We start from the raw sequence: 23,909 nt of genomic DNA on the forward strand, positions 1-23,909 counted from the left end.
ATGATTACTTGTGTTTCATTCTATACAGCATGCTTAAAAAAATAGTCAAGGCACAGCAGAAAAAGTCCAATCTTTTATGAAAGCAATGCATTTGTACAAATCATTTGCCATTAGTGTTACGCAGTGCATATATATATTTACATATACAACAATGTTCATAATATTAAAAGTGAAAATGTTCATAATATTAAAAACGATAGTAAAAACAAATAATAAAACTCATTCCCCTTCAAGAAATTGCAGCATTTAAATCCAGTATTTCATCTAAAGCAGTTTTAAAAATCAAGCCTTTACATAGAACGGAAAGTTAAAGTTCCTTATTTTAAATAAAACACAATTTTACATTCATAAAGCTGACAATTACAAAATAAAATTCTTATAAGCTTCACTTGCCAGCAGTCGCAGACAAAAGCAACAAAAGACATACAGTTATATAGCTCTAACCTGGATTTCATTATGAAATCAAATTCTTCCTCTCAAATGGCGAGAAAGCAATAAGAAAAAAACAAACACAATTTTCTTGCCAACTTTTCATAAAATTAGCACTATTTACATTTTAAATAGTTTTTATGTCACCTTTTATGTCACTCAAACCATTCCCATGAAATATTTTCTGAAGATCGATATGGTGGGCTTATAGTAATTGATCATACAGGTATAATTCATGAAAAGGCCGAAAGTTGGCAAAAGTACTAGTGTTATAACTAGTCAGCCTTATATTATATCATTACATTACTACAAGAAATACCATAAGCATTGCTTTATATGTGTGTTTTATCTCCTTAAGACTTAAGTCATTAATTGACATTGACATGTATAAGTGTCAATTGCGTTTTTTTTTTTTAACTGGGGTTGGCTTGGGAAGTGTCTGATGCTGTCCCACTGGACACTGGCTGTCCCACAAAAAGTACTGTGGAGTCAAAACCAGTAGGTGTTATGGATGTCCCATTTTCGATAATACATTAGCAGAGTTTGTGAGTCCATTGGGACAAATGGCTGCATTTTGCATTTTGATGCATTTTGATTTTCATTCTACTGCTGAAAAGAATGGAAAAATGCAGAATCAACCCCCAGGGTGAAAGATGAGCATCTAATTCTTTCATTTGGCAGAGTCAGTGTAAAGTACAGTATATTTAATCATTGAACGCATTATCCTGTGGGTCTTGAAACGGTTAAATCCTCTCGGCTGGGACGGAAAAATTTACACTTGCCCCCCCCCCCTCCCTAAAAAACAAAAAACAAAAACAAAAACAATAATTATTCAGACCTATTTCAATGCCAGAGGTAATGTTAATTTTAAATTACAATTATTGCGACATCATTTAGGCGTACCTATTTTTTGCTTAGTTTAACTAATTTCGGTGTATGGGTGTATGTTTATGTAATTCGTGCTTCTGCCGCCTCAAAGTTTAGTGTGAACTGAAGTTAGGGAGGGATATTAAAATCAAGACAACTAATTTACCGTCAACAACTGTTGACTTTGTGGAATTCACTTGAAAACCTGAGTTCAGAACATACAGAGTGAGGTTTTTCCCAAACCATCTATTTATTCATTAATTTTCTGTATTTGTCCTTGTTCGGGTTTGCAGGTAAGCTCAGATCGACAGACAGTATCTGACGGCAAAAAGCAATGTGCAGCCTGGATCGATTGTCAGTCAGTCACAAGGGACATTTAGACACACCACGTGAATAGTTGCCGCTCAATATGAATATTATTCGCACCGAGCGACAATTTAGTCTCCAGTTAACCTACCATATTCAGGTAAACTTCCATATTCAAATGCATGTTGCATTTAAATAGGTGAGGAAGCCTGGAGAAAACCCACTTTGAGAAAATGCATACTCCACAGATTGAACTCTGGATTTGAACATTGAACTTTAAAACTGTGGCAGATGTGCTGGCCATTTTATATACTAGTTGTTATTAATTAATTTTTCTTATAGTGTATACATAAATGTATTCAAATGCCCATGCCTAATGCAAAGTTTTCCCTCATTCATTGAAGGGCTTAAGAGTTTTAAATTGCAACTCATCCTGCAGCATGCTTACAAACATCTTCTCGTACGTCTTGCGTGTGGAGGTGGACCCGATGATGCGGCTGATCTTCTTCAGGCCCTTAAGAAGGTAGCGAGGTGCCCCTTTGCTGCGTAGCACCCTCAGACTGTAAGAAAGGCCTTTGACTAGATCCAGGTCAAAGTTGGCTGTCTTCCAAAGGTGGAGGAGTTGCAGGATGTACTGCTTGGGGTGACAAGCAGTCACTAGTGCTGACACATCCTCCCGGTGGACTTTTACCCCTGGCAAGCTGTTCGTCACCTCCAAGAGGTCAGTCAACGTTAAGTTTTTCATGCTGTTGCAGCGGGAGACCTTTCGTTCGCAGTGGTTCACACCTGTGTAGAAGAAAAGGGTGGGGGTGTGTACAGCTTTGATCATCGTCGACTTGTACATTTGGGCAGCCTGTTGGTTGTTTCACGTGTTGAGTTAATATGAACACTAGGAATGCACCGAAATTAAAGTATTTGGCTATAAATAGCGAGAAACGCTTGGCCAAAAACCGAAACACAAAAAAAATCATTTTGAATCAAACTAAGCAATTTTCTTTGGGACCGGACTGTATTGTTGCTCTGTGATGTGATGGCAATACAAACGGAGTTGGGGAGACTCAGGCAAGCCTCACTGCTAACACAGTTAAAAAGGACGAGAGCTATTGCATTGATGCCATGTATTACTTGGTGTATTTATTTTGAGGTTGGCCTTCGGAACATGACGTTGGAGTGTGACATGGTGACGTGAAGTGTCCTTTTTTTTTTTTTTTTTCCAACCTGCTGAAATGCTTTTCAACAGTAGTTGCCTACCAAGCGACGCCGTGTGAAATTCCCGACAGACACCTGCTGGTTTTTGCATCATCACTTCTTTACATTTAGAATGTATTTTTCAGTTTTGTGTTTCGGCTAAAAACTGAAAATGCTTTTGCCTTTTTTGGTGGAAAATTTTCGGTGGCTGAAAAGTCGATGCATGCCTAATAAACACATTTGTATAGCATCAGCTATGTCTTGGTTGATAGTCATATAAAAGGCGAGAGTAATCATAAATTTGTTAGCATCTTAAAAATACCTTTTATAATGCCATAGAGCTTGTCCTGGTCCTTGTTCTGCTGCCTCCACAGCCGGAGCAGTTGGAGAACTTGCTGCTGTGGAGAGCAGGCCTTCTTCAGCCTCTCCACACTCTTACCATCCACCCTCCGGCCCGGAAGACTCTCCAGCAGACGTTCTAGGGGTACAGAGGACAGCTGCGGGGAGGCGAGTGACTGAAAGATAGCCTCTTCACACAAGAAGACATCTGGAACAAGATCGAAAATGATTATTAGTATTATTATTATAATAAACCATCATCATTTAAATCCCTTTCCAAACAGTAAAGTAGCTACATATTTGCACGTCATTGTCATTCCATAAATTAACCTCTCTAAGGTATGAAAGCATATTGCATTCACTTGTAAAAATTAACAATCTGCTTATTCTGATCACTGTTTAGGTTATGTTTTTTGGACATATTTTAAACATTTTTAACAACAAAATAAATAACTCAGACACACAAGCCATTGCCATACACTTCCATATTACTTAGGCAGTCTTCTGGGTTTTAATATTAGTTATTGTCATAGAATTCTTTCTTTAAGATGTCTGTTCTTTTCAAATTTTAACAAATTTTTTAAACAGCTTTTGAATGCTTTGCAGGATTATACAATGAAATTCAGTATAATTAACAGCTTAACACCTGATGTAGCGCATAGACTATACGACAAACCAGATTTAGATACTGAAATGTTGTGCATAGCAGCCTTAGAAAATGAGTGGTATCGCTCAGTTGGGAAGGGAAGGATTCAAAAATGCCTTCTTTATGTGTGTGTGTGTGTGTGTGTGTGTGTGTGTATATATATATATATATATATATATATATATATATATATATATATATATATATATATATATATATATATATATATATATATATATATATATATATATATATATATATATATATATATATATATGAACATGCCCCCAAGGGCCTCTTGATTTTGAAATTTTTGTAGAAAAAAGGGCCTACCTTTCATTAAAAATTCAATTTCGTTCTTTGATCTCTGCTTTTGTGGTTTCATTCACATGAGACATAATTCAGATTTTTGTTGAATCCAATCTTTTTGTCTGGTTGTCATTAAAGTGTATTTGGCTTGACAAGGTCAAATGAGTGTAATCTGAGTATCAGTACTGCAAACGCTTCCAATGCATAACATCGCTGTCTGGCACAATCATGTCCAAATATGGTCACTTTATTTCCCACAAATTGATACAAATGCTACATCCTAACGTTTGTCTTTTTTTTTCTTTTTTTTTTTAGGCAATATTAAATAAAATGAAGCAGTGTTTATATAGTACCTTTAATCAATACCTACAAATTCATTATTGATTTTTTTTCACATTACATTTTTGGTAACTCATGCAGGATGGCATTTTTTTCTGAAAAATTTTGGTCGCAGGATGGCATTTTTTTCTGAAAAATTTTGGTCGCAGGATTTCTGTCGGATTGTATTTTGGATGGAAAACAACAAAAACAAAACAAAAACATACTCAAAAAGAAAACAAAAAAGCAGAAATAACCTGCAGTGAGAACAGCCTAAATCTGGTCAGAAAACAGGACTAAAGAAAATCCCCTGCCCCGAGGAAGGGAAACAATGACATTCCAAAAAGAAATCAACCAGACTAATTTGATCTTGTAACGTGTGCGGTATACCGTGAACAACTGATGTGTACAATGGACCTCCTTCCCTCAGGTTCTCACCTGTGTGGCACAATGTATGTTGATGAGCACAATCTAAGGCCATAATTTGGTCTTGACTCGCACAGATGCTGTCAGAAGAGGCCGTCCCCCATCTTAAAGTCTTGAGGCCTGCATCTGTGCAGTTTCGGTGGGGTCGACATGGTTCTGTGGAGGAGCTGCTGCTGGAGAAATGGTCAGCGGGGCATTGCTTGCACACAGTGTCACTCAATGGTGTACCTGTAAGAACCAGAAGTCTTTATTAAGCCAAGGTTTGTATTCCATACTCGAAAAAAAGTCAGGCCACACCACCAAACAAAAATGTTACAAAAAGTGGATACATATTTCAATGTATGTCACTTCTACCACTTGATAGAAAATCCCTGGCATAAATAGACCAAACAACACCATTAGTAAATATCGGTGATTCAGTTTTGGATCGGGTTTTTTGCCTGGGAACAGATGATGATGTATCTTGGCACAATAATATCTGTTCTACAGTGCTACAGTAAATCCACTGAGACATGGTTTACATGACAATGACAGAGACGCTAAGCAAATGACAAAGCAAATGATTTTAGAAGTTATTTCAGATGATCAAATGACTACATGTTGCTGTTTTATGTTAAGGTGCGGTGATACAGTATGATTCTGAGGAAGCCAACCACATCATGGGCCTATGTCATTATGAGAGTGACGACATTACTGTAGAAGCTACTCAGTGGGCTTATTTTTGCATGACCGTATATTTTACTGGAAACAAGAATAAAGTGTAATTTGCCTTAAATTCAGTGGAACGTCTTCATTCAAATTTCTTAACATTGAACCATTTCACCCAAAATGTTGTCAGAAATGTGCTAGTGATACCAAAGAGGAATTGTTTATTTAACAGGAAATTGTGATTTATTTAGGAAGTGTACACACTTCTCTGCCCTGGCTGCTCAGTAAAATTATTTTTAATGTCACTTATGCCACTTATCTTCAATGGAGTCACGGTTGCAGTTAATTCAGTTTGCATTAGGACTTTCCGACTCCAGAACTTATTTTTCTTGTTTCTTGTTTCAAATATGGCTTACTGCATAGAAAAACTATGAATCTAGCTGCCAAGTAGGTTCCTCATATTTTATTTAGGACATCCATACTCACTTGTATGCGTATTTTAGACCAACATATGCAAAATTATTTGTCTGCTAAGTGCACAAGTCACATTGTGGGTGATGTGTGTCACAATCACATCCTCATTCTGCTTCTTGAAAGTGGGACATGTGGGACATTGAACTTCATTATTCAGTTTCAACACTTGTTTCGCTTCATTTTGCACCTTGTAACAACATGCAAAGTCTGGCACAAAGTATGGTCTAAATGTGTGCAGGGCTGGACTTTATTTTGGTATTTTCCAATAGAAAACGGCACTTTTCACGCATAACTCCCACCCCCACTCCATTGTGCAACCCTCACAGTGAGCGCTGCAACATTTCATGTGGCGGTGTCTCCCATTTTTACTAATTATATGATACCATATGAATTGGAGGGCTGGGAAAAGAAAGTTGACCAAGGCAGGTCTGTTGACTAAATATAGGTCTCCTAAAAATACGTCCATAGTGTACAGCCACCTCAAGCAATGTATCCTCACTGGAGTAACTTTTGAAGCAATCAGAGTGTGTAAAAGTTCTGACATCCCCCACAATTCAAACGGGACCTGTAAAATAGGAACTGAAATCTGATCGATTCAAATACTAGTTAAAAGAAGAGAAAATACTTTTGAAAATAAACACATACAATATTTAATAATATTCATCCAAAGTTTTACATGCTGGGCAGTGCTTTGAAGGCTCTGCCTGCACATAACTGCTATATTCATGGATGCACGCAACTTGCAGTGATTTCAAACGGGTGCTTTCAAACGGGTGCAGACTTCTACAGGTGGCTGAAGTAAAAATTTCTAGGGAGATTTTTAATAGTTGAATTGAGTTCTTGAGTATTACTATTATCCTATTATCATGTCTGTTCGAATTCTTAAACAAGTGCATCAAGGCTTGAGTTGGTACAGAAAGATATGTAAATTGTTTTCCCGAGTGCAGCTGTTGTCTATGAATATAAAGCCCACTGTGTATTTGCTACTTTTGAGAGAAACCTACATTTTAGTGAAAAGCAAAAGGGCATGTTAGGTGGCCAAGTGGGAAGAAGCTGAGTCACATCAAGGCGGCAAAGCATTGGTTTTTGCTCATCTTGCGGTCTTAAGCCCTCAACCGCATTTATGCCCATCGCATAAGGAGCCATACAGTTTAGGGAAGGGGAAACCCCAGTAATGCCATCCCACGTCGAGTAAAGTTGTCTCCTATTTTACTATGGCGGTGTGTGAATTACAGGGTATTAAGAATAGCGGGTAAATGTCATAGATGCAGGCAACGAGGCATACTGTATTTAATGCAAAATGTGGTCCAGAGGAGAGCGATGGGATGGATTTGTTTTCATAAAATAACAGTTGACGCAAGCCGTGATGACTCAATAAAGTACTGCACCGTGCAAAAGATCCCGTGTAATCTAAACGGAACAACTCATTCAGAAACAAAGGAAACTCTATTCATGATTGAACTTCCTTATCAGGGTAATTGAAGGGACAGTGTGTAAAATTTTGACCGTTTTTCATTTAAAAACGAATAAATTAAATGATTGTAAATTTCAAAAACTTGCAAATTAATGTGTTCTTAATGACCAACAGTAGGTTTTGTCAATGTGACGAACGATGGGATGGATTTGTTTTCATAAAATGAAAGTTGATGCAAACCGTGATGACTCAATAAAGGACTGCACCGTGCAAAAGATCCCGTGTAGTCTAAACGGAACAACTCATTCAGAAACAAAGGAAACTCTTTTCATGATTAAACTTCCTTATCAGGGTAATTATAGGGAGAGTGCATGTTTTAAATATAATCGTAGGTCTAGTTTCATCTAGTTAGGTCTAGTTATCATTAAAATATGTTACATGGGGGGTGGCACTTCTCCGGCGGCGGCCATGTTTGTTATAGCTACGGACAATGGTAAATGCACACCTGCAGCACCTTCTGCTGTCTGGAATGAAAAACTGTCTAAATCTAACACACTATCCCTTCAAAATCAGTTTCGCTTACAGTCTAGATTTAAAATAAAAAAAAAAACAGACGTTAAAAAAACAATTTGCTCTGACAGAACATCCATCCTTTTAAAAAAAAAAAACAGTGAAAGCATCACCCTTTGTAAGCTGACATGCAGTCAATGTAACTTAGTCATTTAATCTTTTTCCTAATATTTAACTATTACTTGTTCCATTTGTAATGTGATCTGGTCAGAAGGAGGACAGAGTAAGAATTTCACTGTGTGGTTTTGTGCTATACATTTGACAATGAATATCTTTGAATCTTTAATAATTGTTGAAGTTTAAATTGCTAATGACAATTTCCCTCACCTAAAGCTGTAACTCCATAGCCAGGTGGGCAGGAGCTATGTGCGATGCAGAACTCGACCACAAGGTGGAAACCTGTCGCACACTCGCACACTCGGTCGTGGGTGCTGTTGCACTCGTGTTTCACCAGTTGTTTCTCTTTGCACACCTAAACACATAGCACACAGCGGAACACAGTCAGAGACCTTTAAGTGGGGAACGTGGAAATGATTCTTTTGAGACACAATGCAGGTCACCAAGGTTCAGCATTACAAACCGCAGCCTTGAACCAACATTTTCATGAAAGACATACACTAAAACCATCTTCTGGTCTTCTACAAACAACACAGTATAGCACATAAGGAAATGATCTGAGAGAAACCGCAAAAGTGAAGCGTAAAGACAAATCTGTATACAAATGTGAAGGCAACATTGGCTTGTTTTCGGACCAGTTCACATAAGTGAAGTAACAGACAAATCCACAGTGCGTGCCCGTGTGTAGGTGTGTGTGTAGGTGTGCGTGTGTGCGGGCGCGTGCGTGCGTGTGCGTGTTTGTACACAGGAATCTTAATTACAAAAACAGGTTTTTCTGAAAACTAGAATGAAGTCATATTTAGCATTTTAGCCATCTACCTTTAGCCAACGGTGGCAAAAGTACTCAAGCTGTATGCTTAGACAGAAGTCCAAATACCATTCTGGCGATTGTTTTTTACATGTGGTACACAGGAGAATGCGCTTGAGACAAACAGCAGGAGGTGCTGCAAGGGATGCATTTACCATTGCCCGTAGCTATAGCAAACATGGCCACCTCCGGAGAAGTGCCACCCCCTATGTAACATATTTTAATGATAACTAGACCTACAATTATATTTAAAACTTATGATTGGTCATTAAGAACGCATTCATTGGCAAGTTTTTGAAATTTACAATGATTTAATTTATTCCATTTTAATGAAAAACGGTCTAAATCTTACACACTGTCCCTTCAATGCTTTGCATTACGGTAAAACACTAATAAATGCAGTATTCAAAATAAAGCTCATCATAAAAAATAATGTAACAACACAAACGCCTCGATATGTTTTTATTTTGAAGTTGTTTCAGGAAGTGTGTCGCAGCACTGAACAGTTGCTCCAGGAGACGTGAGTCAACACTACGTTGTTCTAAAAATCATGTTCAGTCGCTAATTTTCGACACTAAAAAAAGACTTAATTATGGTGACAATGTATTGTACGGTGCCTGTTGCTAGTGTTTATCATAGCGTCTAGCACAGGGGTGGGCAACTCCAGCACTCGAGGGCCGGTGTCCTGCATGTTTTCCAGTTTTATCTCCCTAACACACCTGATTTAAAACATTAGCTCATCAACAAGCTCTGCTGGAGCTTGAGAATAATCCTAATCAATTGAATCAGGTGTGTTTGAGAGAGAAAACAGGAAAACATGCAGGACACCGGCCCCTGAGGCCTGGAATTGCCCACCCCTGGTCTAGCATGAATCTGCCACTCAAGCGCTCAAGTGCTCCATATTGTCTGGTGAGAGCAGTCGGATTACCTTTCAAAGGTAGTTTAATAACTAGAGACAATATTTTTCCAAAGAGGCATTTTGTAACCTGCATTTTTCACAACACTGTATTGGGGCTAGGGATTCAAATATTTGCAGTGGTTGAACTTGACATGAATAGAGATAAAATGTGTACATAAACGTTAGTGAAGAGTGATGAGAAGGAAGCCAGATAGAAATATTTTCTCTTCTAAGCGCCAAGTGTTAGCAACTGCTGTTCTCACATTGTTTAAATATGTAATTGTGACGTGTGAAGTCACAAATGCTAGTAACAAATGCTAAATGAGATAATGATTAAAAATGAAAAAAAAATGTGTGAGGTTTTTCAGGAACTTTATTTTTTTTTTAGGCTGGCACAAGACACAGTGCTTACATCACAAATCAATCTTGTAGCGGTAATGGCAAACAAGTCACCAATTGAAGAATATCTTGTTTTTCTAAAACTGTATTCATTCTTATCAATGTTTACAGGTATACAGTCTTGCATTTCGCTGCTGTCACGTTTTTTGTTCCCCTGCCTTTTAAGAATCCCTACATCTAAATAAAGATCTCAATCGGGGTTGACTTTACCTCTCCCTGTTTAAATCAATTAATCGATTGATCAATTAATCTGGGGGAAAAAATGACAAATGAAATAATACAAACGATTTAGAAAGTTAAGACAAATACACGTACCAAAGAACAGTATTAAAGGATTTGTACTTTGTTGCTTCTCACCGCTGTACCTACCAAGGTGCAGTATTGACACGAGTGCCCCCAGTGCCAGCTGTCCGCAAAGTGCCTCTCTGGACAGGCTTGGCACTCTGTGGCGGTGTCAGCAGTGCAGTGATTCTTCAAAGCGGTGCCCGGGGGACACTGGTCACACAGGAGGAGGTCAGAGGTCACTGGGTCGCGGTATTGGTATTTGGATGGCTCGGCCTGCTGCTGGAAGGCCCAGGTGAGGGAGGCTGTGAACAGCTGCACCAAGGGAAAAAAAACAAAAAACCATCAACACATGTGACGGAGAACGCCATCTCGACTTCGCATCTTTTTTTTGAGCTCAAGCCTGAAATATTTCTGAATGCTGGAGCAGCGGTCTGTCCAAAGGCTTCCAGTAAGAACGAGTTGAAGGAAAGGTCAGAGCTGTAAAGTTGTAGCTCCTGGTGGACTTGTTGGCCTCCAGCCAATTCCCGTGCTTCAAAGAGTCAGAGAAGAAAATCATCCGGAGAGATGAATCTTTGCGTATGAACTACTTCATTATTGGCATCTCTCAAGCAGCAATTAGTCACAATATATTGACGCCAAACAAGCTGTAATTGTTGTTGTATGATTTCATGGTGCCTGTTAGTCTTCATTATTTTTCACTGCTCCTTTGGCATTACTTTCGTCATACACTAAATGATTTCTGGACAAAAAATTAAGTGGATGCAGATGTTTTAGTCCAAGTAAAAACTTAGGGAGGACTTATTATTAGCTTGTTTACTAATAGGTGGGACTCTGGAGTGCCTTCCACTCATTTCATGTGAAATCAGACAAATCTTTTGTTTTCTCAAAATGTGTCTGCGAGCGAGCTGCTATGCATTTCCCGCCCCACTGATATGGTGAGGCCAATGTACATAAGCACTTTCGAACTGACCTTTTCCACCATGACTTTAAAGTTGAGCTCGCTAATCATCCAGAGTCAGGTTCAAGCGACAATTCAGTTACATTTGACTGTGTTGGTTTCACATCAGTGGTATACCTTGCGTATACACTGTATTGACATTGTCAGTGTAGATTTGTAATTGTCTGGAGCTCCAAATACAATGTCCAGACAATAATGCAGTGAAGCCACCCTAGGTGTAGTCTCAAATACATCAAACGGTAACCAGTTACAACAGCATCTGTTGAAGAAAATAAATGAATCCACTTATTTGTTATTGTATATTGATTGTTTGAACTACCGCAAAAACACAATGTATCAAAATGTAAAAAAATAACAGGTTGAATGTTTTTCTCAGAACTGTACAGTTGAGTTTAAAAGGACACTAATTAGATCAATTCTTTACAAAACCAAATCTTTTGACAGCACTAGTTTTAACCAAAAAATAAGAGACAAAATGCCACTAGTCTGCATCTTTTTTTTTATTTATTTTTTTTGTGCTACAATCATGTGTGCAGGAGACAAATGCCAAATGCCAAGAGTCAACCAGGCAATCTGAACACTTCCCAGATAGTGTCCGAGGCAATACAGAGCCTGAAGGCTTCCAATGACCAAGCTGTGAGGTTTAACACCCGATACTCAGTGTCAACGCCCGTAAGGTGAAACGTTTCCACTCAGGACAGTAGCAAAATTCATATGCCAGTCATTGTTTACATTCGTTTAACTTCTGTTAAACACAAGACTAATCAAATGTACTGTGTTGCATAAACAGGGTAATATTACTGGTTGCAAAAATGTCAAAATGGCATTAAAAAATGTAATGTTAGTAAAGTAACTTGTAGGGGCTTGTCTGAGTTCTTTCTGAAACACACATGCTCACTCTTGTGCCTCTGATTTGGTGGCTGCCTCTTTCAAAGACTGCATTTGGCAAACATTTCCCAGTGCAATATATATTTATAAAATATTTTTTTTTTTTATCAAATTAGGACTTTTATTCTGGGTATGATGCCTTTAAAAAAAAAAAGATTCTTCACTAAATAAATCTTTTGTTCTTGTATTCCTGGAACAGACGGCTATAGGTTTTGCTCTTAAAATAATATTGACTTGATAGATATTAGCTTCAAACATATCAGAGCAATTTGATTTAGCCAAAGCTAATTTTTGAAGGAGCCAATGGTCTATATATTGTTTGTTTTATTGGCCCGTTGATCCCCATATGTAGGTATATGAATATTTTTTTAAATGATTTATTGTGCAATATTTTGCAGACCCCGAAGCTGCAGCTAGCGAACGCTTGAAGGTCGGGAGACCTAAGCCTTGAAATCCTAAATGTTTTCAGGACTATGTGGGAACACATTCAAGGAGAAGATCTCACCCTTTTTAAAATGCGATAGCGCTCACCAGCCACCGTCACACACTTTATCACAACTCTTAGAGGAACACTCTGCCATAGATACACCACAGAGCCTTCATATTTATTGTCTAATTGGCTGTGAGTCTTCCCGAACAGCTCGCAGTAGACTTGGAAGAGAAGCTGTCAGTTAGCAAGCATGTTTGACATGCAGCCATGCAGACCGGGGAGGACACATGCAGACCAGATGTCAGTCAACAGTCTGCTTCCTTTCGGCTGCAGCAGCGGCTCTGCGGACTTTCCCGTTGGCCGAGATGCAGCCTCGTTGCTCAATGGGCCAGCGTTGCATTGTGATCACATATGACTGTGTGTGCTTTCTCCCACGTTTGTTTGTTTCCATCTTATCTACATAAAAATATAATAAGCAGCTCCACTAATATATAGTACATGTGCAGGATAATGCATTGCATGTGTGGGCAATGCCGATGTGTGTTTATGTGTTATGGCTGTGGTCCGTATGTGGTCAACTCTCCTGGCTGCTGTTTGTTAAAGTAACTGTTGGAGGTTACTGCTGGGCTTTCCCCGTTCACCACCACAATACAAAACAGTCTGTCCTACTATTTTACCACCATGCACCACTGACCTCCCTCTCTGCTGTGTGTTTGTGTTTCTTCTTAAGCCGCTTACCTCAAACGACACACTACCTCAATAATAAATCTGTCAAACCTGATCGGATGCTTTCTGCATCTGAGGTCAAATGTGTATTTTGTGGTAATTTGGTAGAGAAAGAACAATGGCCAGTTGTTGCTATATATTTGTCGTGAACTGTGTTCTTCGTTGATTTGGTTCTGATTAGATTGGGTTTTGTTTGATCTCATGCCTGTTATGATACAGGTTTGCACGGAGGAGTTAGGGCACAACTACAGAGAAGCAGGGGAAGCCAGGCAAGAATGCAAAATGTTCCCTAAAAAAATGTAATGCTTTTCCGAAAAACAAAAAGAATATACTATACTTGGAATCAAAAACTACTAAATTAACACAAGTGAACAAAACAAAGAGAGAAAGAGAAGTAGAAGAAGCAAAGTAACAATCCAAAATTGGGAACCAGAGAGAAACGGAAGCAGCAAACAATTAACCAACTAGATGGACATAAATAATTAAATAATTAAATAAATAAATAAATAAAACATGACAAAAGGGACACAGGGATAACGAGACAAAACTAAATATAATAAAAACCAAATCAACACAAACACAGATAATGACAGTATTTCTGCAATTTAAGCCTTCCACTGAAATAGACAAATTGGTTGTCAAATGTTATCAACATAACACACTTCAAATAATGGCCCATGCTGAAACAGCTTCAGTACTTCAATTACTATACAAGTCAAAATGAAAGGCACACCGCACCAACTCAGGTTTTACCTTTCTTATGTTATACATAGATAAACATACCTATATTTATGTACAATATATACGGTATTTAGTGCCTTAATAGTGCTTTGCTTTCAACTTGTCATGCAACACTTCATGTTTATATGTAACCCACTCAAAAAAGTAAAAATGCCAACAGTTGTGCTTCAAATTTTGAACTCTGATCAATTAGACACCACACATCAACTTATTCTTCAGTTAGTTGCATCACCCACTCCACAAATAAATAAATAAATAAATATTATGCAGTATAGAAGCAACACTCATTACCAAAATGTCCTTTACAGATGCAGACAGCATGTCTTCAGCTCTGTTGTAATAAATGTCAACACTCCATTAATTGATGGGTGAGTGACCCTCATTTTAAATGATGTCAAAAGGTATATGACAATCAAAGTTTTTTTCTGTGATGTCCACTCCCACAAATATTTCTCAAATGGTACTCTACTGGAATCAACAAATGAATTAAACAAATGAATAGCCTGGCAAAAACAATAATAATAATAATAATGAATCACTTACACATAGCGCTTTTCCAGACCCTCAAAAGACGCTTTATAATGAATACATTATTCATATACCAGAGGTGGCAAATTATGTTGCATAGCCGCATCTGCCCTGGGACAGGCTGACAGAAGCGTGGCTGCCATATTGTGCATAAAGTGACAAACCAGGTAAGGTGTACAAAGTGTCTTTCCCAAGGACTTCAGTTACCGGATTACCTGCTCTACCACACTATGTTGCACTTAAAAAAAAAAAAAAAAATAATAATAATAATAATGGACTCCGATCTGTTAGATGCCAAGCCTCATTCTTAAATGTTCTGTACACTACATAAATCACCACACAAAGGTCGAATAGGAATGCTAAAATACTACGACTAAAAATGACGCCGCTGGCCTTTGTTGAGCTGTGTGTTCTTAATTAAATGCACATTTGACTCTTGGTGATCGTTTCATAAGAAGGTGAAAAACACCCAATGTATTTTATGTTGCTTCCAAGGTCAGTGAAAAGATAATAAAAACAGATTAAAGGCTCCATATTGGAAACCGAAGCTCCAAAAACCAAGTGAGCTCAGTGGGTTTTCCTGACAAAACTCATCAACCTCTGAGGACATATGAGATGACTCTGTGAGCCATAACATGAATGCATGTTTTGTTTGTAGCATGGGTGGCCCCCACCAGGAATCATAATCATAACGATCATAGTCATAATTTAAAAAGGCAATTAAGCCATGCGACCACAGACAGTATTGAGAAGCTCTGACCCCCGTTGAGCTAATCTGGTTACAGTTACAGCCGTCACATCAATAAGTCACGCTGAGTTCACTGGCGTGTGTTTAGTAGCACATGTGGAAATGGTCACAGTCGCAGTGATTTTGTCAACTTTCGCACAGTGCTCTTTGGAATGAGTCCAACGGCAGCGACAGCACACAGTTTAGAAGAAATGCACGCAACAGAGAGGGAAGGACAGCACATGCATTCTGGGAAATGTTAAGATGAAAATAACTATAATAGGATCTGATTAAATCCATTTTGGGACAAATTGAATGGTTCATTGGTTTAGTTATAAGGCTATGATGGGATCCACGTGGACTATAACTAAAATCAAACGTTTGGTGATGAAACCTGCAAAACCCCTTGTAACCACTTGGGAGCAGCAGAGGAGGCGCATCTTGTGAAAAATAGTATCGAGAACCAATGCATTCAAGAGGCCGCATTTGTAGTATGAAGTTGCTTTGGATGGTAATATTACAGCTTCACCGCTTCAGGTAATCCAGATGTAGTAAATACATACATTCAAACAAAAACCCAAGATTTTTATTATTCTTTAAAAAATCTGATCATAAAATATCCCATATAATCACACGTACAGTACAGTACCTCCAACTAGAAGGGCGTTGAGGTTAGTAATCAGCCCTTATTTCTAAGGTTTGGGCTTTGCATATTCTCTCTGTGCGTGCATGTTTATTTCTGATCAACTAAAAAAAAAAAATCGATCTTTTCGCCTCAGCGATGTAATTTTATATGACTTGTTAAGGTCCTCTTATCATGTACACGTTTTCTTTTGTTCTCTATATTTTTTAGTGCAAACGATAATTCAATTATATTACAATAAAGGCAGTACATAAATGTTTTGTTTGGGAGTCATGCTAAAATAAAGGGAGGTGAGACATGAATTAATATGAACAAGTTTATTTATTATGTTTCATTTGTAACTTACGAACCACTTTGACTTGCAGTCTGAAGTAACTTTGACAACCTAACGAAATGCTATTAATTGAAGCTAACCTGTGCTAACCCTACAGCTCTGCTAACCTTTTAACTTGGTAGCACTTGAGCCGCTGTGTCAAAGTGGATCTTTTGCCCTAGAACTTTAGCAACCCTAGCTGACATTTCTTTAGTGTTAAAACTAAAGGGTGCCAGATTAACATCTTCATTGCGTTAATTCATTGTGATCATAATTACAGACAAAAATTATTATTTTTTTAATCACATTGATACAATTTCTAATCTATAACTTTTAAGGCTTTCTGTATGATGAATAGAACTGTTTTTATGTCATGTATCTGGCTTCTTGCACATGAGTTGTTGCAGGTTAAAAAGCAAAGGTCAGTCTGGTGGACACTGATTGGCTATCATTGTGTTTGGCATGACCTAATAGGCTCTGGATGTGGGTGGGAGGGCAAGTTCAGGAGCGGAGGGAGACATGAAAATTGAAGAGGGTCCAATGACTGGTAAGATTAACTTAAAAAAAAGGCAACTTTCATAAAATTGAGTGATATGCATTTTTTTGTGGTGTTTGCTCGCCACAGAAGCAGCTCAAGTTTAGCCTACCACATAAAGACAAAGGACCCAGCCGCAACTGCAGTCACAGTTAAGGATAGCAACAAAGACACTGTATCAACCCATAGCAAAGGTTCTTGCCAAAACAAAATTTGAGAACACCCCACATTTGAGTGAGTCAGAGATGAACAGGATGTACAATATTTTACTTTAATTTTAATTTCGAAATATTGGGAAACTGACAAAAGAAAACAGTTATTTCCCTCCTGATGGTCGAAACGCAAGGTTGCAAAACTTGCAGTGCCTAGCTAGTCTCAAATACAACAAGAGGTAAATGGTTACAACTGCATATATTCAAGTATGCTAAAGAACATAAATGGCTGAAGGTCCTTTTTGCTGTGTACATCGATATTTTCATTCATCACAACACAAATCTGAATAAAGCATTAATTAGAGCAATTAATTGCAGATCTTACTTCAATCTCAGTTTTTTTTTCTCTTGTGGCATTCCTCTTTAGTTTTCTTTCAGAATAGATTAAATAAAATGGATTCGTTGGCACATAAATGAGAAACAAAAATAGCTGTATGTTAACAAGGAGACATATGTACAATATTCTTCCCCGATATAGGTACGTATCGACATAGGTAATGCAGGGGTAGTGTAACTACAAGATACTTTCATACAAAAGTAACTAGTAATATTTAATATCACATTGCCATTTTTTTTTTTTTTACATTACGGAATTAACTTGCTTGCTGGAGTTTCTCTTTCCCAAAAGTGTTTGATGAGTCTCACTTAACCCATCCAAACATACTAATTCCATGAACTACTTGTGGCACAGTAACAGAAAAGGACTTTCCCTCAACTGTAGGAAGCACTATTCAATGAGGGAGTCCAAAATATCTAATGTTATGTTTTTAATGCTTCCTGGATGACCCGAGTTTAATCAAACATTGTCGTGTTTCATTACTCTTGATCAAACCTGCCAAAATTGATCAGGTTTTAACGAATACATTTCCTGGAAAATGCCCTGTGGCCCTACGTGTGTTTATCAGCAATTAAAAGACTGAGTGAACTTAGCAACCTCCTGTTTTTCTTTGAAGACACCATTTGATGACATCATACATGGGCCATCATTGGGAAACCAAATTACATGGAAGCTAGGTCTCACTGACATCCATAATTACACTGTCAGTGAGACAAATGTACTAAAGGGAGCCTAGCCAAATGGGAGGAAAACATGGATGAAGGTACTAAAGTGGAGACGGAAATCAAAGGATTAAAAGGGAGGGCTTTTGATTAAAATGTAATTATGTAGAGACAGCGATATAGACAGCAAAAGGACAAATACTTAAGGATGTTAGCTTTGTGAGCTCATGAAAAACCTTCCGCTCCATTTGTTTTTTGTTTTTTGCTGGATGAAACAAATCAGTTTGAAGAATAACCAAAATGTTACTTAAAACAAAATGGCTTCTTTCAATCTGCTTGCTTTGCTAAAAAAAAAAAAAAAAAAAAGAATACTACTGGTGAAACCCATCTGCTAACATGGTCTTCAACAAGTTTTACTGCATGAACTAAATTAGTTTTTTAAAGAAAACACACTGAAAACATGTCGTGACACACCACAATAGCCGTAGCATGCTTGGTTGCTCTCTGTATACTGTATATGAAGGTCAGCTTACGTAACAGTAATAATTCTTAGTGTTTTTTATTCAAGAAATTCTGACCGATAATATTCATGAAACAACAAACAAAGGTGATCTAAAATGACCATACATTTGATGTTGTGCTTGTTCTTATCGGGTCACCTAGAGCCTATCGAAGTTCGTTTTAGCTCAAGAGGCCGGATAAACATAAATTCAGTATGATGAAAATAAGGCTACATTCTAATAATGCATTCAATTATTATCTACAAGGATTCAAAGAGGGTTATGCAATCTGTTGTCATTTGTGAATGAAATTGACATGCCTGTACCCCAAACAAAATAACCAGACCATTTTATATGACCTTATCCAGTAGAGGCGCTTCCAGCTGGCATAACCTTAATTTACTTTCAGCCAGCAAATTGTCAGGCGCATGTCAACGGAGAACCCCTCAGCACGTCTAACATGGCACAAAGTGATCTACCAATTTTCCAAAAAAGCAAAAAAGAAAGGGATGTCAGTAACACAAAAATCTGGATATTTTGATGCTCACATGCCTCTATGCTGTCTTTAAATGTAATGGTTAATATTACATTTTTAGATTTACACAAGAAAGAATATATTGAGAGAACGTGGGTTTTGGGTTATCTGGGGTTATCTGAGGTCACCCTCTAATTGTGGCAGATTGAGGCTGAAGCACAAAAGGATGAAATCCTGAAGCGCCAGCTTGTACACTGGGCACATGGCTTCAGTTAACTGAAGAACGCAGGTGGTCTGAGGGGGGATTCCAGCTCTGTGCTAGTATGTTTATGTGTGAGTTGTTTCCCGTGAATATGGAATCTCTCTCTCTCTTTTTTTAAGGTCATAAAGTGATAGAGGGGGAATGAGATGGAGGTTATTCTGCTGCTGTACAGGCTGACATTGATTCATTGCTCAATTGATCTAGTGCGACACAGCTTTTCCTCCTGTAGTCCATCAATAATTGCTCAACAAAGCATCTCATTTGATGCTTTTAACTTTGGTTTTCTTTGAAAAAACAAAACAACAACTGTAAATGTTTTTGTGGTTGTCTCGATTATTGTTAGTGTAATAAGAGTATTTCAGGACACTTTAAAATATGTATTTTTACAACATTATAACTTCTTTCGGTTGCGGTATCAATAACATTTTATCCGGTTGTCACGAGTCTGTCAATGGTTACAAAAATCCGAAACAACAATTACCACTCAAGTGTTAACGTTTTTAAAAATGTCATATTCTGCGTTCAAAACCACGCCAAAAAAAATATTTGCCTACCACATGCAAACATTTGTGCATGTTGTACTGAAGCCATGCGTAAACACCACTACTCCCTGTACGGAGTGCAACAATGTGTTGTCTGTGCTACAACTGTTCACCACATTTGCATCAGTTATACTGTTTTTAACACAACACATAAGGAAGTTAGATGAAACAAAAACCAAGGGTGACATTGATTCAAATAGTTGCATACCTTTTGCATACCCCCCTCCCCCCCACTTCTCTTTGTCTCTTGACCACACGCTCCACAAACGGCTAAAAAAAAAACAAATAATGCCTCTACACCCTGCCCCCCAGTTGCACTCCATACATGCAAACTTCTGCTATCTGCTCTACTGTTGATGCAAAAGAGGAAGCAGGTGTGCAGTTGCAATTTACAATGGTAAGCGTTTAGTTTAAAACATCTTGCTCCTTAATCACACATCCAAAGCAAGTCCCTCCTGGAATTCCTCCGAAAGTTTTCAAAAGTATGAAATCAGATTGACAAGGTCCCCCCCGCCAAACTAATCCTCTTTGCTTTTACAATGGAATACAGTATTGCACAATTGGGGAAGTTTCTGCAGGTCACACAAACGGACACATCCAAGAGGAAAGCAAGGAGAGGGTGTGAAGATAACGAAGGAAGAGGTAACAGATACTGTCACATGTAGCTCCTGTACATTATGATAATGGGATTAAAATGTGAATAGGATTGCTTACTTCAAGTTCTAAAAATTACAAAAGGCAAACTACAAAAGGAAGCAAATATTTAGCAATGAAAAAAAATGATAGATGGATGACAGATTCAAAAAAGAGGGGTTGTGACTTATTGTCAAATATAATGGTGGATTGACAGCAGGGTATGTCTCCAGTTAAAAATGACTATTTTAACTCATTTTTAGGACGGCATTTTTAAAAAGTGGTAGAATGCAGCCCCATAGAGGGCACAAGCCAGTGCAAAGTGTAGGTCAATCAAAAGCCTGTGTAAAAGCAAAGGGCATTGCACCAAGAAGGGCTTGATCCAGCTTCAAACTTTGCTGAATTATTATTAGCATTCCGCCTAAGATATCCACACTGAAATGATCGTGACATGCGTTAATTATGATCACGATCGGCACTATTAACCAACGAGCGAGAAGAAGTGAAATGTGGGTTCATAGACAGAAGGGGAAGAGGGAAGCACTGAATCTAGCAGCAAAATTGGGCACGCCGGAGGTTGGGAGTGTACCGGGTTAAACTAGGAAGCTGGTTGATGTGGTGATTGTGACAAAGGTAAGTCGAGGGGACCAAGTGGACAAGGCCATAAGGCTGAAAGCTTAGGGGCAGAGTTCAAATTGTTCCACCATGGTGTAGGGAGCAAGAGAAAGGGAGTAGGTGTTATCTAAAAAGGAAGTGTTAGCTTACAATGCCCTGGAGCTGAAAAGAGTTTCATAGTAAGTTATGAGGCAAAAATTAAAATTGAGCGTGTTAGGTTTAATGTTCTAAGTTGTTTCACTACAAAGCTAGGATATGAAATAGAAGAAAAAGTGAACCATAGAAGCCAACTTAGATGATTTGTAAATGTCCAGAAGAGTTGCATATAATGGGTATATCTGTAAAAAAGTGATGTGGACGGAGCTGCCGGAAGAGAAAGTGAGATGAAGAGCAAAGAGAAAGTTGATGGATATAGTGAGTGAAGACATGAGGGCAGTTGGTGTTGGAGAGGATGATGCAGAAGAAAGCCTTCCATGGAAATGGATGACACGCCATGGAAACCCCTCACGGGGAAAAGGACAGCAAAAGAAGAGCCATTTAATGGTGAAAGTGTAGCTGATGTAAACATCGGGTAAATAATGAGTGGCTAGATTTTTGGGGGACCGACAAGAAGTGCATATTAATGTGAAATACAGAACTACATGGACACCCAAGTTGGATAAATTGATAGTGAGTCAAACTGGTGAATAGACAGTTAAATGGCCAGATTGTTTGATGAATGCACAGAAGGATGCAAGGACTAAGTGGGTGGACAGAGTGATGGATGGATAGATGGATGATGGATGGATGGATGGACAAAGACAGACAAATTCGCCAGCTGGTGGGTTTACAAAGAACACATTGAGAAATAGAATACATAAGTGCGTTAGCGTATCAGGCATATACTTTAACTCGCCCATTGACCCGCACATGTCCTTGTGTGCCTCAAAAAAGATTTTATGTGATTTCATGTTGAGGTATTCCACTGACATCATCTGAAAGGAGCATGCCTTTGAAGACAGATTGCAGCCACATGTGCTGGGGACACGCCGGGAAAAGGAAGTGCACACAGGTGCATTAGGTACAATCACTGCCTGAAAGCACAACAGTGTCTCTGGACAAGGCTGCATACCATTTGTCAGACTCGCACACAAGGTTTCTCAATGACGGATTGAGAGGCTGCTTGGCTGCGTGACACGCTTGGAAGCATGCACAAGAATATGAAGAATTCCCGATGGAAGCTATTGGCTAATTAGCCGGATGTTGAAAGCAGTAAGAAGACTGAGTCATTAGTTGGCTAAATATGACAGTTGTCTATTTTCATTGCAAATGTGTCCAGCAGTGTAAAAAATCATCTGCAGGAATTGTTTGAAGCAATAAGTACATTTGCACACATTGGCTTGAATGAAAATTAAATGAAAACTAGAAACAAATGTAAGGCCGCACTTGGTGCTTCTGAATGGCAAAAAGGTTTTAAGTTTTTTTTTTTTTTTTTTTTTTTTTTTTTCTGTTCTGGTAGCCATCACTATGAAAAACATATTCAAAATCTACCATGCAAATTACAATGGGTGACAAAAAACACGCAACCTTGATCCTGAACCCACTCGATCAATAATATAGCAATACATTATTTGAGGCAGAAAGCTCCAAAAAAATCTTTTTTTTTTTTGCATTACATTTCTTTTCATTTGCTCTTATTTTATCACCACTATGACTGATTGAATATCCCCTGTACATGTTTTAAACAAATACTGTTTTGTAGCCACACAAGAATTACAGTGGTGCAGAACAGGCAGAATAAACTACTAAAACTTGAAGAAACAAATTTTACTCACATTTATAATATAGTTAAAGCCTGGAACATAAGATTCATCCAGCCACAAGCCTAACCAAGATAAATGCGCAATAAATACATAAATAAATAAAAAATCATTTTTCTCCAGAAAAGTCAAATACAGCTTACCAGTATAAGTTTCATGGCCAGGTTGGAACTTGCTATCCAAGCACTCATCTCCTCTGCATAAAAGTGTACTAATGTGGACTCCATCACAAATGCGCTCTTATACCAGAGCCACAGGGAGAGTGTGTGTAAGAGCGAGCCATAGAAAGAGAGAGGGAGAGCGAGCGAGAGAGAGAGGGAAAGAGAGAGAGAGAGAGAGTGAGTGCATTGCCCACCCACCAAGTGCCCCCCCCGACTACGTCAAAGAGGAAGACAGAGAGGGACGATTACTACAAGTGAGGAGGGACCAAGCGCAATATGTTAGGAGGGGATGCAACATTTAATTTATGCATTTATTTATGTACTGACATAAAAGTATTTCCTCTGAAAAAGAAAAACTATCATTGGGCAATTCTGCTTTCCTGAAATGACCCCATCTTTTTGGAATATCACGAGGATGTCTCACAATTCACATCACATTTCCATCACATATTTAAATTAAAACTCTTTGCTTTACATTACCTTTACTAAAACAGTGCGCAAAATAAACCTGTTCACCAATCCAAGGAGAAGTAGAACTATGGGATTTCTCAGAATCTATAAGCAAGGAATTACAAATGTATTATACATCTATCCATTCTTTTTTTAATCGTGCTTTTGTTGTTTTGGGTGACAGTGTGCGAGCAAAAAGTAAGTGGAAGGTTACAGAAGAAATAAGAGATGAAGAATAGAGAAGGAAAAAGGGTGCCACATTTCTTCTGCATGTTAAGTGAATAAAGTCATAATATTCAATACTCTGTTCCCTATAGCTTTAACACTCGTC

The 23,909-nt window shown here is 38.2% G+C and overlaps 1 protein-coding gene across 1 annotated transcript; it reads right to left on the bottom strand.

Moving 5' to 3' along the window:
• Positions 1-60: 60 nt before the first annotated feature.
• LOC148426801 (tumor necrosis factor receptor superfamily member 11B-like) lies at positions 61-23,234 on the bottom strand. The gene is made up of 6 exons (XM_088409355.1): positions 23,111-23,234; positions 10,526-10,753; positions 8,262-8,406; positions 4,841-5,056; positions 3,113-3,337; positions 61-2,388 (listed from the first exon to the last, which is right to left on the bottom strand). Exons 1-6 carry the CDS (start codon positions 23,192-23,194, stop codon positions 1,994-1,996), a joined length of 1,293 nt encoding a protein of 430 aa, XP_088265481.1. The 5' UTR covers positions 23,195-23,234; the 3' UTR covers positions 61-1,993.
• Positions 23,235-23,909: the final 675 nt, after the last annotated feature.

The sequence above is a fragment of the Hippichthys cyanospilos genome, chromosome 3, assembly GCF_059441005.1.
Source record: "Hippichthys cyanospilos isolate Australia breed blue-spotted pipefish chromosome 3, RoL_Hcya_1.0, whole genome shotgun sequence".
Lineage (NCBI taxonomy): Eukaryota > Metazoa > Chordata > Actinopteri > Syngnathiformes > Syngnathidae > Hippichthys > Hippichthys cyanospilos.

Excerpts from the sequence above, each read along its gene's own strand:
- LOC148426801 (XM_088409355.1), bottom strand. The coding sequence starts at position 23,194 with ATGGAGTCCACATTAGTACACTTTTATGCAGAGGAGATGAGTGCTTGG. Across the intron at positions 5,057-8,261 it reads CTATGGAGTTACAGCTTTAG|GTACACCATTGAGTGACACT; the intron begins GTGAGGGAAATT and ends TGGTTCTTACAG. Across the intron at positions 3,338-4,840 it reads ACATACATTGTGCCACACAG|ATGTCTTCTTGTGTGAAGAG; the intron begins GTGAGAACCTGA and ends ATCTTGTTCCAG.